The 16,323-nt window shown below is 39.0% G+C and overlaps 3 protein-coding genes across 3 annotated transcripts in view; all 3 read left to right on the top strand.

The window, feature by feature from the left end:
• Positions 1 to 1,853: 1,853 nt before the first annotated feature.
• Positions 1,854 to 3,422, top strand: LOC135085453 (small ribosomal subunit protein mS35). Its single transcript, XM_063980249.1, has 2 exons — positions 1,854 to 2,183; positions 2,580 to 3,422. Exons 1-2 carry the CDS (start codon positions 1,956 to 1,958, stop codon positions 3,384 to 3,386), a joined length of 1,035 nt encoding a protein of 344 aa, XP_063836319.1. The 5' UTR covers positions 1,854 to 1,955; the 3' UTR covers positions 3,387 to 3,422.
• A 749-nt stretch (positions 3,423 to 4,171) lies between these two features.
• LOC135085414 (uncharacterized) overlaps positions 4,172 to 16,323 on the top strand; it is a 57,442-nt gene continuing 45,290 nt past the window's right edge. Inside the window, exons 1-6 of the mRNA XM_063980202.1 lie at positions 4,172 to 4,360; positions 5,266 to 5,340; positions 6,347 to 6,528; positions 7,566 to 7,704; positions 13,997 to 14,130; positions 14,477 to 15,429. Of these exons, the coding sequence (XP_063836272.1) occupies positions 4,273 to 4,360; positions 5,266 to 5,340; positions 6,347 to 6,528; positions 7,566 to 7,704; positions 13,997 to 14,130; positions 14,477 to 15,429 (1,571 nt within the window). The 5' untranslated portion in view covers positions 4,172 to 4,272. The remainder of the gene's footprint in view (positions 4,361 to 5,265; positions 5,341 to 6,346; positions 6,529 to 7,565; positions 7,705 to 13,996; positions 14,131 to 14,476; positions 15,430 to 16,323) is intronic.
• Positions 8,396 to 10,248, top strand: LOC135085462 (putative aminopeptidase W07G4.4). Its single transcript, XM_063980259.1, has one exon. The coding sequence runs from the start codon at positions 8,430 to 8,432 to the stop codon at positions 9,969 to 9,971; it is 1,542 nt and encodes a 513-aa protein (XP_063836329.1). The 5' UTR covers positions 8,396 to 8,429; the 3' UTR covers positions 9,972 to 10,248.

Genomic DNA, 16,323 nt, shown 5'->3' with positions numbered 1-16,323 from the left:
AGCCATTTTCAATTTCGTTGTTAATGAAGCGTTGAATGGCGCGCCCGGAGAGGCTTAGTTCAAACGATCATAGCAAATGTTGTGATAGGGACAGAGACATGCGATTTTTGGTTTTACAAAGGTAATACGATAGAGAATAATACAAAGTAATAAAAACCACCTATTATGGGGGCATTTTTTGGAGAAATTTATCAAATAACCAAAAAAACACGAAATTAAAAGCAGATTTTTTTAAAAAAATATCATTTTTTATTATTTGTTGGCATTTTTTGTGTATTTTATGTATTTTTTTAGTATCGCCTGTTATTTAGCATTATTACTGTTTTCATTTTATCAGGATATACCGCTTAGTTTAAAAGTTATTACGTTTTCTTTACAATAAGTAATTGGAAGAAAAAAAATTCTATAAAAAATTAAAAAAAAATCTCAAAAGTTTTTTGACCTCTTTTTTGTCGATAAAAATAGGTCTAGTTTCATCTATTTTCATATGTACACTTTAACGTGACTCACACTGTATTACTGTTAGATTAATGATTTAAGATTTTATTTCAAACGTGCTTCTTCATACATTTTGTAACTGAACTTTGACATCAACTCTCCTTCAGACTTACTTTTACAAATTAAATGATATTATTATTATACATCGCTTTATCCGCGAAGACGCGCCCCACCATTCTTGAGTTTGAATTGAACTTGAACTTGAATGTTTGAGTGTAATCGGTACACGCTAAATGATCCATGAGTGCACACGCACACTACAATAATGCCTTACGGATTGCTCGGACCACACTCCCGGCACCCCGCGCGACCGAGACCAAAAATTGGTGGGGCGCGTCTTCGTGGATGAAACGATCTATATCTAATTTAGATTTTTAAAGTGTTTTAAGTGCCTTGAACGTCCTAGTTTATTGTTATCGACATTTCCCCCAATAAGTATAATAATATAGTTTGAAACATAACGCATATTTATGCCAAAATATAAGTGAAAGCACTGTTCCATAAAATACTACTGTTGCATATTAATGTATTTGTGATAATTATTGTTATTTTGCAACAAAAAATGTATAAAATATCTTGATGTGGTAAGGACTATTACCTACTTAGGCCACTCTCATAAGTAGGTATCTACATAAATTATTATGTATTAATGTAATATAATGTTGGTATATTGATGATGAATTTTTAGGATGTAAAACCATTTGTTAGATAGGTAATATGAATTGTTATGATATTAATAAAAATAAGTTTTGTGTATTAATTTGTTGTCTTTTTATTTAATACTTACTACACCTTAGTGAAAAGTCGCCACCTTGTATGTATCCCTAGAGATGACTTTTGGGTTTTAGCGATTAAAATTCTGAATCCGCGTGTTTTTGAAAGGCAGATAGCAATGAAAAATAAAAACCGTTTAATTTGATAAAATTAAAAGGAAACCATAACAGTGTGGTGACTTCTTTCTACTTCCTGCGAGAAGGGTATGTAACGTTTTTGAAGGGTTAGTTGCTATCCCACTTGGATGAAAGTCAACTGTGTGAAGTGTATTAATAATAATAATACACATTATCGTATCTCTAAGGGGCCTCTTCGTGTTGGATCTGTATCCCCATGAACGCCTTCCAAAAGGACCGGCCTCCGCGCCGTGCTTATCCACAGGAGAGATACAAATTATAATAATAATAATAAAACATTTATTTCAGACATACATCCATAGGTATTAGATTTCAATCGAGCTTTCTCGGTTTCTAAATTATATAAAGATTTTATTTAAATCAAGAAACAAGATTTTGGACCTCGAAATGCTATGTCGAAAAGAAAAGAAATGTGACAGTGTTTCTGAACGAGTCTGACGTTTTACTTTTTTTAACCTGTGGGTTCTGAAAAAAAAACCTAACCTCAAAAATGGCTTTCTAATTTTTACAACAAAAACATTGAAAAACTAGAAATAAAAGTTCAAAATGAGCGTTTTAATTAAGCATTACAGGCCATGTGGGTTCGTGTCGAGTTTGAACAGTAAAATATGGCGTTTTAACTCCACTAGTGCTGATGCGGTGACGACCAAGAATGAAGAAGATGAAGAATTTAGGGTTCTGGATATTTTGAAGAAGAAAGAGAGAATGCAGAGGAAAGTAGCTCGCAGGGCCGATGTGCAGCCCGACAGGGCTGACAGAATGGCTACAGACCAGGTACCACTAACAAGTTGACTAAATTATAAATTGAAATTTTGTAACCTTATTTTGTTCATGATCACTTATTTTTGTTTCTGTGACTCAAGAAATCGTATTTAGGACAACATTATTAATTTTATCACACCAATTTAATCGTTATAAATGAAAAACTGACAATAATACTGATCTATCTCTCTTAAACTATAATAATCTGCATGTTTTACCTGCCTCAATGTATAATTTAGCGAAAATTATTAACTAGTGCTTCATGTATCTAAAGTACTCATAGGTAGGTAAGGTTAGGTTTACAATGGCTGCAAAATACGCCAATATCATTGTAATTTTATTTATTTTTTATTTTATTTTAACTGTATTATGTTTTACTTGTATTTAAAGTTATTATGTACATTCCAGAACTGGGGCAATGTGTGGCCAGGCCCTAAAAGCTTCCATCCATCGTCCGTGCCACTCCCACTGCGGCAAGGCTACGTCCCACGAGGCCAGGCCCCTCCCGGCAAGAAAGCGAACGCTGAACTCATGAAGATACCCAACTTCCTCCATCTCACACCACCGGTCATCAAAGCACAGTGCGAAGCGCTCAAACCGTTTTGCTCGGAGTGGCCCAAACTCCTCAACTCGGAAGAAGCTATCGAAAAACATTACCCAGTCGAAATTATTTCTTCCGACTACTGCCACGCTAGTCCGTCAATCAGAAATCCACTAGCCAGAATAGTGACGCTACGAGTCAAACTCTCAACTCTGAATTTAGACAAACACAGTAAAGACAAGTTCATAAGATTAGTCGGTGACCGTTACGATAAGGAGACGGACTTGGTTACAATTACAGCTGACCGCTGCCCAGTTAAGAAGCAGAATTATGATTACGTTAACTATTTATTGACCGCTTGTTATCATGAATCGTGGAACGTTGAGGATTGGGAGAAAGATAAAACGGAAGACGATATGGAGTACTACAATTGGGATAAAAATGCTTCCAAAAAGAGCTTGGTCAATTGGTATTTACGAACGAAGAATGAGAGCAAAGAATTGACAGACGAAGAATATGTTTCGTATGATATTTCTGAAATACCACATGCAGAAGAATATAAGAATGCGGTGTATAACTATTTAAACGATGGAGAAAGTGACGTTACGGTAAAGAATTATGCGAAATCAGTTCGCAAATTACTAGGATTGCCAGAAGCTAAAGTTGTAACTTAAGTTTTATTTAATAAATGTATGTATTTAGTTTAATAATTGTATTTAATTTTATTTGAGTCTACCTATTTATTTGTAAAAAGTCAAATTTATGTACTACTGCATTTAAAATATTAGAGTATGCAATAAACAAATGCCTGTTTTCACCATCAATCCCTAATGTTTAAGTGACCCTTATAGTAACACAGAACAGGATTTTGTTAAAAAAAATCTATACTAATATTATAAAGCTAAAGAGTTTGTTTGTTTACTTGAACGCGCTAATCTCAGGAACTACCGGTCCGATTTGAAAAATTCTTTCAGTGTTAGATAGCCCATTTATTGAGGAAGGCTATAGGCTATATACCATCACGCTACGAGTAATACGATGCAGAGCAATAACGAAAAATGTTGCGAAAACGGGTTTTCACGCGTACGAAGTCGCGGGCACAGCTAGTCTACTTATAAATTAGGGATTGATGGTGACAATGGGATGGGCATAAGTGCCTTTTTAAATAAACAACTAGAAAAAATCGAACTCCGCCCTAAGCAGTTTAATTTTTCAAGTTGTTTAGTTTGAGAAGCGACTTTAATCGCTAAGAAATATTATGATAAGTGCCTTTTTCCTGTGAATCGGATTGCTCTGTGATTGGATCGTGAGTCACCCTGTGCGTCCACGCGCACTGTGAGACCTCATAGTAATGTTTGTGAATACGGGCGTTAGTGTATGAAATAATGAAACCTTGTCACCTTTTTCTATCGCAGTTATGTAGGTATGTTTCCAATAAACCACTGTTTTTATACACCCCAGTAAACTTTAATACATTTCAGCTCGTAAAAGTGTCGTAAAAACGAAATTTTACCACAAACAATCTTTTCTTTTGTGTATTTTAGGCCGACAGTTACGAATATGCGTGATTTTCTAAAATGGTTTACGTTTCTTATATTTTTTGTGAAGAATGTTCGGATGGATATAGAAAATTTCTTGGAAGAAGGCCGTAAGTATCGTTTTCTATACTAATAAAGAGGAAAGATTTGATTGTTTGTTTGTATGTATGTACCTATTGAATGAAAAGGCTCCGAAATTACGGGACCAATTTGAAAAATTCTTTGACCGTTAGAATCCTACTTTATTCCTCTTCACACGGACTGCACCACAACAACCACACGAAGTCGCATCAGCAACCTATACTTATACCCTACTATACAATCGAAAGGTCACTGACTGACTCACTATCACGAACTCTCAGAAACTACAGCTTAAACAAACTTGAAATTTGGCAGGTAGGTTCCTTACAGGGTGTAGCAAAGACGCAAAGACCTCTAAAGGGGGGCCATCTGTGTGTACTTAAGTATAAAACACCTGCGACCGCTAAGAGAATGCATTCCAGACTGCTCCATACGACCAATAAATGATCTTGACTGGAGGCGCGGGATTTTTTGGATGGTCGAAAGGGGGCGCGTCCCAAATAAGTTTGGGAACCAATGGTGTAGACAGACATGCACTAAGAACGGGTAAACCGTCAAGAGCGAGCGAGTCGGCACCTTTTGGGACGGAACCATGTTCTGTGCGGAAATCGAACCTGTGACCTCTCTTATAGGCTAGTACGGGAATCACTATACACTAAACGGGTGACATATTTATTGCAATAAATAAATATACTAGCGGCCGCCCGCGACTTCGTACTGGAGTTACTACTAGTTACTTGCAAACGGGGGTTCGTTTTAGCCCGTTAGAGGTCGAGTTCCGTAAAATCCGTTCTTAGCGGATGTCATCCTATATGGAACCTACCTGCAGGTGTTATAGTTTCTGAGATTTTGGGATTACTTAATCAGTCAGTGAGTGGTGTTTCGCTTTTTTAATCGTTTGGAAGCCTCATTACCTACCTACTTTTTTTTTCAGTCGAGCTTCCAACGAATGTCTACGTCTTCTGGCCAAACGCAACAATACCATTCTACATTTACCCTGAACATTTTGGTAAGTCAAAAAGCGGACCTAGTGGCGGTAGCTACGGGACTATTCCCACCGCTGCAACTCCTGTGTAGCCAGGATCTACAGCTTGACCGCCAATAAAAACCCAACCAGAATCGCTAAAACCAGTTCCAGTGCCACCAACCAAGATAAAATAGCAGGCCAGATGAAGGTAGCTTGCGCTCGGACTGAACAACTATGATTAGTCATCATTCATCAACCAATCCGAGCAGAAAATTGTGCCCTCACTAGTAATTAAATCCAGGATCTTTGATAAGGACCACCGCTGCACTAGGTTACTATAGGAACCTATTATAAAGCGTATTCAACAAATTATACCTACCTACTTAGTACCTTAATTACTACCTATAGCCTACCTACTCCCCTACTCGTAGGCACTTTCCTTCTAAAATATTTTTACCTATCACAAATAGAAGTTTTTTAAAGATTTACTTAGGTAGGTAACAACATAAATGGAAATATTTAAAAGTAAAGTTTTCTACTTTCTCTACTTAACTTTCAGTTTACGCAATCGCATTTTCTTCGGTAATTATTAAAAGAATAATAATTTGGAAATGGCAGACAAAATTTTATTGGTAATAGTCCCGTTAACCCCTCGTGTGGGTTCACCACAATAGTCCAGCGACAACGGGGTTCGAACCCAACGACCCTCGGATCTCGATTCGGCCAGTCCGACCCCGACACCACTGGGCTATTGTAACTCATTATGAAGGATATGAATGAAGTTTCGGTTATGGATACGGTTACAGATATTAGAATAATATTATACCGGTATCGGTTACGGTTACGGATATTAGAATTTTAAAAGTGCCAGGGAATGCCAGGCAAGTAACAATTAATTAATATTAAAATTTAGATCCTGCCTTTATCCGAAACTATTCGAAACTTTTGAATCGGTTTTGGTTACGGTTAGATACGGATATTTTTTTATTTAGGATATCCGATTGTTTCGGTTACGGTTACGGATATCTATAATCCATTTATGTTGCAGACCATGAGCAGTCCATGTCAATAATGACGACTCTCTCGCTCTTCGCGTTCAAGACCTGCCTCAAGTTCCTCCCGGTCCTGGCGCCTCCTCGCGGCAACCAGCACGTGTTGGTGATCGCCAACCCTCAGGGCGTAAGGAAGTGTGTGCCCACCACTTCTGGGCACTCGATAGATGAGCCGCACGTAAGTTAAACTTTGCTTCATCATCATCATTTCAGCTACAGGACGTCCACTGCTGAACATAGGCCTCCCCCAATGACTTCCACATCGCCCGGTTGGTAGCGGCCTGCGTCCAGCGCCTTCCTGCTACCTTTATCAGGTTGCGGTCCACCTTATGGGTAGTCCCACGCTCTGAGAAATGAAAAGCGGTTTACTTAATAAAAGAGTACCTACCTACCTAGTTAGCTTGTATCCCGTAGAGTAAAAGTATCGATTTTGGTCATCATTATGACGCGGCACTGTTTTTGGCCACTCTACAGTAATTTTATACTAACATTTTACTAACGACTAATACTAATACAAGAGAGTAAGTATTCATCCTAACTATGTATTTAAGTAACACACTACTGAAATGTTTTATGCAAACACACTTATTAGGTTCATGCACACAATGTTTATAGGTATTTTGCGGGGATCGAACCCGCGATTTTCTGCGTTAATCGCTCGTGAAAAACTGAACAATATGCTTGTGTTACGAGTGAGCTCACCACAATAGTCGAGAGGCAGCGGGAATCGAACCCGCATTCCCCAGATCACGGACAGTCCGACCCCTTCACCACCTTCACCATTCGGCTATCATCGCTTTGGTAGATCCCTATAGTTACCTACCTCATCTCATCGCATCAACATCAACGCTCAGTCCTATCAACGATAACCCGTCTTTACCTATTTTCCTAGACCAGGCTCAGGATGCATGTCTACTTGGTTGTGGTCGACCGGTTGCGGTTTAAAGACGCAGCGGCTAGTCGGCCGTCCTCTCCCATCCCAGAGCGTGTCTTTCCTTAAAACCGTGCCTGCCGGTATGCCGGTTTGACCGGAGCAGCCATCGTCCTGGCTGGGTGAGCACTATCGTATCGTATCGTAAGACCTGGAGCGAGATCAAACGTGAAGCTGAAGATCGAACGCGATGGTGGACTGTTGTGGACGACCTCTGCCCCATCTAGGGGACATAGGACCGTAAGTCACCTACCTTTTTCATGGATCTCTGCTATGTTCCCCAGACGGTGATCCTGGGCTACGATTGCCTTCGGCCCCCCCACATTGAGATGATGTTGATGAAGGCTCTGGGCTTCCCGTTCGAACACAACCGCGCCAGCCGGGACGTCTTCATAGAGGTGCAGTTTGAGAACATCGAACCACGTGAGTATTTCTTTATTTTTATTATTTTTCCCCCTTTTAGGACACATTTGTACGCACGTCCCAAATTATAGGATTGTTATAGAAATTCTTGGTGAGGCCTTTGTCCATCTATGGATGTCATTTGGTTGATAAACGAAAGAAAAAAAGAAATATTTTTATTTAGTCCAAAATCCTTATTATGACTACAACAGAGATGTGTATGTCACCGTAAAATTGTGAATTCCGTCAGATTATAATCTGACGTAGTTAAATTACAATCTAACCTAACCTAACCCACTGTTACTTTACAATCTAATGCGTTATTATTATAAACTGACAGAGTTCACAATTTCACGTTGACATGTACATTGTACATAACTTGTTTAATTTTGAACCAAAATGGCAGCCACTCAGCGTTATGCCCTAGGTCTACATAATTCTTTTTTGTTACCGTTGTTTCTAAGGATCCTAGGATCCAACCTAGGATCCCTAACACACTAAAACCGTGCAGTTTTCTTATTAACATGCACTTGCATTTACGAGCAAGTGATACGACCTTTGTATTAAGCCCAGGCAGGTAATCATACAAATTGATAACAGTATTTACGAAGAATGAGCGACAACAAAGTTAACCAAATAATCGGTCGGGGACCTCGTATCTGTTATTTAGATACGTGTTACTGACTACGATAAGGGTGATTAATACAATAATTAACGATAAACAGTCTGTCTTCAAACTTGGAACAATGACGACGTACGTGCAGAACTACAGGCTAGACGAAAATGTTTTTATTGAAACAAATATACAATCCAACGAGTACGACGCAGTGGTTTTACTGCTATACCCAGAAGAGCTGAAGGTGAAGTTGCCGAAACATGTTGAGAGCTTCGTGAATTCCGCAGCAAAGCTCGACAAACATGTCACTAAAGAAGCCACCGTGTGGAACTGCGATTATGTGTCTGGAGGAAGATTGGTCTTGAGTCCGACGGGGAAAATCACTCCGTACCACGACGTGAGAGTGGTTGGAGATGCTGCGAAAAAAGGCGTCTTAAGAGCACTCGATGCCGGCGCTAAAAAGCCTTTGGTGGTCGTTCTAAACGTAGTGGAATATCCTGACGGGCAATTGGTAGCCATTCTTGGAGCATTAGAAGCGCTGTACGTTCCTCTGCAACTCAGAGAAAGGGAGAACCCGAAAAACTACATCAGAATCGGATTCCACGCGCAGGAGCAGCTCTCACCGTGCTTTCAGAAGATCGTCCGGAATGCTATAGCTTTGGAAAGGTCGCGGATAGTTGCCAGGGATATAGCTGGAGGTGACCCTGAGAGGATGGCTCCGGGGAAGATCGTGGAGTACGTCAAACACGCTTTCGCTGGCTACAGCAATATATCTATCAATGTAATCGAAAATGAAGAAGAAATTGCCAAAGATTACCCTCTGTTAGCTGCTGTATCCAGGGCTGCTAACCGTGTGGACCGGCACAAGGCTAGAATTGTGGAAATTGTGTACACACCAACCACTTCCACGCGCGTTTCTGAAACTCTGATGTTGGTAGGCAAAGGAGTGACGTACGACACTGGTGGCGCTGATATTAAAATTTCTGGAAAAATGGCCGGCATGTCGCGCGACAAATGTGGTGCTGCTGCCGTTGCTGGCTTCTTGAGAGCCTGTTCAATATTAAAGCCAACCCATTTGAAGGTTATTGGAGTGCTATGTCTATGCAGGAACTCGGTCGGCGAAGATTCTTACGTGGCCGACGAGTTGCTGGTCTCCAGAAGTGGGAAGTCAGTTCGAGTGACGAACACAGATGCAGAGGGTCGCTTCGCAATGGCCGATTCTGTTTTCAAGATGGCCGAATTAGCTGATAACGAACTTAACCCCCACATTTACACCATAGCAACCTTGACAGGTCATGCTCGAGCTTGCTATGGAGGATACTCTGCTGCTATGGATAACCACAGTGCACGAGCAACGAATCATTCCAACCGGCTGCAATTCAGTGGTGGAAGAGTGGGAGAAGGCATTGAGGTGTCTATCGTCAGGCATGAGGATATGGCAGTGAATGTTGGTAAATGCAAAGGCGATGATTTGCTTCAGGTGGATATGGACACGACGTGCCGTCATCACCAGCTGGCTGCAGGATTCTTAATCAAAGTGGGAGGGTTAGAAGAGAGGAACGTGAAATATACGCACTTGGATATCGCTGGAGCAGCAGGGGCACCCCCTAAGGAACCTACAGCAGTCCCTATATTAACTTTGTGTCATGTTCATAAAATATTGTTGCAATAATAAGTCATTGGCTTTTTTGATAGCAACGTGAAAGGAAAGATAATGTAGATTTACGTAAACATAGTGATATAAATGTACAGCAAAATGAAAACCAACTCGATTTTCAGGGCTAGATTGAAGGGTTTTTTAAAGATGTGTCTTGTAATAATGGTTATTGGTGTCAAAGCATTTTAAATGTTAGAATCGAACGAAGTGTGTCTAGAATTCTTATCTATCATTAATTACATTATTATGTTAAGCCAGTAACTTATCGATATTATATTTTTGGATATTTTTATCAGTTTGTTTTTATTTATTGCATTGACGTTCTTTCACTTTATCAGTTGTAATTGATAATAATCTACATAATTATCGTACAAATTACTACGACCTAATGGTCCGTCCAGCTAAGCTAAAAATATGCTTGTGTGACAGTGTGTGTCACGAGTGGGTTCGAACTTCGAACCCCGTCTGGACTTTATGTCTGATGAGCACATTATGTAGTCCAGACGGGGTATGAACCAGTGACCGAACTTGTCAGTCCGACAAAATTAGTTATATCATAACATCATTTTTTTTTTACTCTTGTAGGGTAAACCACCCAATCATTGGCACTCTACCAATTTATTGGCATGCTCCAGTTTTTTAAGAAAATTAAGGTTGTTTGTAGCCAAACCTTATATTTTTTAGTAGAAATTGTAGAGTAATATCATTTATTACTCAACTGGCTACACACGTTTTTTATTTTTTCAAACATCGCGGCGCATCAACCATTTGTTTGACAAACCGGGACCTAAGCGAAAAAAACAATCGAAATATTCGTTTTTTACTAAGGTAAGAGCTATTATAATCTTTGAAAAAAATGCAAATCTACCTTGTTGTTCTTATACATAATCATTTTTTCTCATTATTGAATATATTAACTGCCTTTTTAAAACATTATTTTATAATTTAACCGCCAACTTTTAATTATTTGTGGTGTGCCAACATTTGGTATGCGTAAAATCTGTTTATCCATTTTATTGGCACACATGCCAATAAAAGGGTATTTAAAATAATTTGAGTTTATTAAAAATTATACCTTGTTTGTCTCAAAATTGAGTTTAAATTTCATTTAAAATATTTTCTAACGTTTTGGATACACCAATCCAAATGTTGGCCCACTGCCAATTATATAAAATCCATTTATTGGCACGGGTGTCAAACATTGGTTAAAAAGATGCCAATAAAAAATATTATCTTTTAAGCCACTTTCAAAGCCTTTCAAAGTCGTATTCCACTAATCCCCGTTGACGGGGATTGTCAACGGGGATTAGTGAACTTTTTGTTCATTAATCCCCGTTAACGCCAATGGAGTTTATAATGGGGATTAATGAACTAAAAAGTTAATTAATCCCCAGTACGTTAAAAATAAAATACTAATGTAAGAATCAGGTACCTTCTATTTATTACTGGATAAGAACTCACTTATTATTTTTATTATCAAATTAAATTAAATTTAAGACTGATTAAAATACTTAAACAAATTTTACACTTACCTGATTAACCAAAAGCACTATGGATATTGAATCGTTATTCCCCATTCATCATTTAAAAGAAGATGGAAATGATTACATACAAATTTGGGCCAAGATGTAACAAGATAAAAATGGTGTAAATTAATAGCTTTGTATTCAGGCTTAAATATAATTTAATTTGATTATAAAAATAATCAATAAGTGAGTTCTTATCCAATAATAAATAGAAGGTACATGATTGTTACATTAGTATTTTATTTTTTAACGTAGTTTTCTGAATAAAGAAAAATAAAATAAAGTAATGGGAATTAATGAACTTTTTAGTTCATTACCTAATCCCCATTATAAGCTCCATTGGCGTTAGCGGGGATTAATGAATAAAAAGTTCACTAATCCCCGGGATTAGTGGAATAAGCCTTTGAAAGGCTTTGAAAGTGGTACCACGGTCTACTATACAATTCAAATTGAAACATCCTGATCATCGCTCTAAGCCCGGTCCGCTCACAATTTTAACTGACGAGGAAGAACAGCTATTTGTTGACTGGATAAAATAAAAATCAGTAGCAGAAAAAGTATTTCCGAAGAGAAAAGAAGATTTGATAATAAGTGTTTATGGAAAGTTTAAAACCATATTTAAATATAAGCGTTTGAACTGATATGGTATGTTCCTATACAAATAAATGTTACTTTTCTTATAACAAAGGATTTTATTTTGTTTATTTCTATCATGAATCTCTTTAAAACCTCTACATAAGACCTAGCAGCTATTTTTCAGTCTTGCGAGAACAGTGCCAATAATAGGTAATTATCACTGCCAATAAAAGGTTTGGCTATGCCAGGAACTGGTATTTTGAGGATTTTTTTTAAAAGGTACACTATATTGAATAAATGATTTAATTTATTAATGATAAGTACTTTATAATATTCTACAAAGATTAAAAGACCAATATAAATGTTTTTTTCTTTGATAAAACATATTTTTACATGCGAATTTTACCGGTTTTGTGAAGTAGCTGCTTAAAGTGCCAATAATTGGGTGGTTTACCCTACCTACCTACCTATTTAGATTTTACAACATATGTAATTTAATAAGCAAGTAAGATTGGCGTGCCATTTTTGCTTTGTCGTCATCATTAGCATTCAACTTTGAATTAAGTTTGAATCACTTGTCATTGACTGATCTAAAATTTTATTATACAAATTAAAAAGAGGTGATTGAATTCTTAATAAAATTCTTCTTCTTAAAATTTAGTTTTTTCTATTTTTATAACTTCCTTCTTTTTCTTCTTCCGCTGAAAGAAACAGGAGCGGATCCAGCCCTCAAAAAAGGTTGTGGGCACAGCCACCAAAAATTAGCAAAGTGAGAGTTGGATCACTACATGCCCGGACAGGACATACATGCATGCCTATCGATCTTATCAATAGATCATAATTCAAACAAGCAAATTAGGGTTGTGGGCATGCCAACAGTGCCCACAACGGTGGATCCGCGCCTGGAAAGAAAGCTGATTTGCAGAAAATAATTTACCTACATACAGTTTTCATGTCTTCGTGAATATTATTTTGTTTAATCGCCTCTATGGTCTAGTGGTAAGATCTATCCATTCATCTGCTTTAGACTCAAAGGTCCCGGGTTCGATCCCAGAGGAGGTCAAATTTTCTACTCATGTCTGTGCGTTGATATCAAGTCAGGGTTAAATGATTTTTAGTATCTAAGATTGTTTTGCCAGATTACCTAGTTCGTTTATCACCTGATAACCTAACTCCGTACCTTTTTTATCAAACTTAGATCGGCATTATCATAGATTAAAATAAATAGACAAAATTAAAGCTAGAGGATAGTCAATGATTGTTTTGACTGATTTCTTAATTTTGGATCATGATGTGTTTTTTTAGAAGTTCCATAAAACTATGGTTGGGCCAGCATGGGGAGTGTAGACAAATAGTCCATTTGCCAATTGTAAATAGAGGGTGTGCTCTTGCAGTAGACATTAGATGATGACCTGATGATGATGATAATGGTGTTGAACACCTTAATGATTGAAAACTGCTAGTTGAAAATTAAAGATCTAGTTAAATGATGACGTGTTCTTTAGACACCCCACCCGCAGACCGATAGTTTAGTGTATCACGGACGGAACTCACATTTCAACTATTTAACGCCGACTAAACTATCCGCCGACTGAAAACAAAAGTCTCAACTCGTAACCATCGTAACCGTATCAACTCGAGGCGGTCAGTATTTTTCGTATGAAACTCCATACTGCAACGCACACTTATCCACACCGCAACGTAAACGGCTCGCCTCGCGGTTGACAGCGCGCGAAAGGCGATGACAGCTCGCGAAAGGCGATACGGTGTTGATCCCTTTCCGAGTTGATAAGTCTGCTACATAATTCCTCTATGGTCTGCTATGATCTTTTTGCAAGTTTATCGTGAAACAAAAACTGAGGTAGCTAGGTATGTCTCGTTTCTGTCGGGTCTGGGCTTTTTTTTGTATGGGGCGTGACCGTTCTTCTTTGTTCTCAGATGCCATGCAACTCTTCACCAAAGACGTCAAGCTGCCTTTAGAGCTGCGAGCCCTGTCCTATGACGTGGACAGCGTCCTACATTTCGGAGAGAGAGACTACAGCAAGAATGGCCATAGGACAATCATCTTCAAGGTAATCTGCCTCCTTTGCCCTTACAACTCCTCCTATGTTCTTCTGATTAATTTCGTTGCGAGTCCAATGACAGTTAACTTTCCCCCGGAACAAACTTGGCCTTCACTGGTTGGGTTAATGGCGGTCAAACTGTAGATCCTGGCTACACAGAAGTTGCAGCGGTCGGAACGAGAGGTCGGAACAGTCCCGATACCTACATTCAATTTAACAGAAACAAAAAACAGTGTGACTGTGTGTGATTTGGCAAACATCCCTATCTACGTAACTATTGCGTTCATGAAGGCGACGGGAAATTACCCTAAAAAAACTGTATCTACCTTCCTACAGAATTCAGGCATTTTTTCAGGACCGCTCCAACGCTCCCGTCCGGCAAAACCGCGTCGGTCTAAGTCCTATAGACCTCCGTAAGATAGAAATAGTCTATGGTCCAGAGTGCCGCAAGAGAGATCGCCAAGAAAAGATAGAATTATGCCAAAACTACCCAGGAGTTGCCAGGAAAAAACGTGAGGTCACTGAGGGTAATCTAAGAGTCAATAGAGACATCACTCCTCCACCAGAAGGTGCCTCAGAACAGATCAACAACAGCCTAAAAGATCTAGGCATAGAAAATGAGGTACAAGATGTTGTAGATCAAGTCTACAAGGTATCTTCTAAAGCTCTTAGAAACGCTAGAGCCAAATACTGTAATGTAACCAAGCCCGATTTAAGAGTATCTGAAGAAAAAGTCAATAGAAATAACAGCAATCCTGACATATTGGGGATAATTGAAACTATAGCTGATTACGCTAGAAATATGGTCGACAATGCAGTCGCGAATCTCACAGAATTCTGCAGAACTTCTGAAGATTTGAACACGTACCAACGGGCTCGAGCTAGGTGCCCATTTTACGGTGCTAGAGACTGCCCAGTGTCTTATAAGTCCACCAAATCTGGCCCAGTGAGGTATTCTACTCAACACAGACCAGTTTACTTCCAGTCCACCAAAAACGACGGGCGCCCTTACAGACCCCAGTTTGCTAGAACTGGCAACGAGACTGGCAACACAACCGAGGGTGTTGGTAGTAGAAAAAAGAGACACGCAGAGATTCCAACCAAAGCAGATGATGCTGAAGCCCGGCGAAGAGATGAAGAAGTGACTACAGTAGAAAATCAACGGCGAAGCGATAACGACACAAATATACCTGTGACTGTTCCTTCAAATAATACTTCTAAAGCAGGATTGAGGATTGCTACGGATATTCCTGAAAAGAAGAGGATAGAGTACGAAGCGGAATGGCCAGGCAATCACAGGCGATTCAAGTAAGTAATTGATGCCTTTCAGTAGAAATAAAGACTTACAAATGAGTATTAATAATTTATTTCCCATTAATCTAGTAGACGGTAAGCCACATCGAATTTGAAATTGTACCTATTTAAAATAAGTCAATCAATATGGCCAGGGAAATCCTTGAGGGAGGCCTTTGTCCAGCAGTGGACGTCATTCGGCTAAAACTATAGGCCTTTGGAGCAGAAAAGCTATCGAGTGGCGACCACGGCCACGGATCGGAAAATCTTAGTGTAAGCAGGCCCCCCATTTGGTGGACCGACGATCCAGTGAAGGTTGCAGGAAGCACCTAGATGTAGGCAGCGCAGGACCGGTCATTGTGGAAATTCTTGGGGGAGGCCTTTGTCCAGCCGTGGACGTCATTTGGACGCCGTTTGATTCGAAATTCCATAAGGTCGGAAGAAAAATGAGTTAGAAGTGTGTAAGTATTTGTTGTTCTTCTAAACTAAATTGATAAAAAACTAATTGCAGATAGCAACATTAACGGTTTTTATCTGCAGTTCTAATATCTATCGTAATTAAAATTATAGATTAGATTAGAGACAAGTTCTTGTAGGTATACGCCTTGAAAAATAAAATTCAAAATAACTCTTAGGCTGGTTTTAGAGTCACGCTGATCGTCAGCGCTGGCCGCTGACAGCCGAAATGTATGAAGCGTCGGTGCCGAGCGATCAGCGTCACTCAGGAACGTTCCCTTCAATTAGTACATACATTGATCCGTCAGCGCCGACGATCAGCGAGCGGTCGGCGAGATTCTTTAAAACCCGCCTAAAACTACAAAATGATAATTTGATGTGCTGTCGAAAGAGATTTATGATTGAATAGGAGAAGAGAGAATGAGTGAATAAAAATGTTTTAGTTAAAATTGT

This window comes from Ostrinia nubilalis, chromosome 28 (assembly GCF_963855985.1).
Source record: "Ostrinia nubilalis chromosome 28, ilOstNubi1.1, whole genome shotgun sequence".
Lineage (NCBI taxonomy): Eukaryota > Metazoa > Arthropoda > Insecta > Lepidoptera > Crambidae > Ostrinia > Ostrinia nubilalis.
The sequence above is the reverse complement of the archived record's forward strand: the minus strand, read 5'-3'. Positions and strand labels throughout refer to the sequence as shown.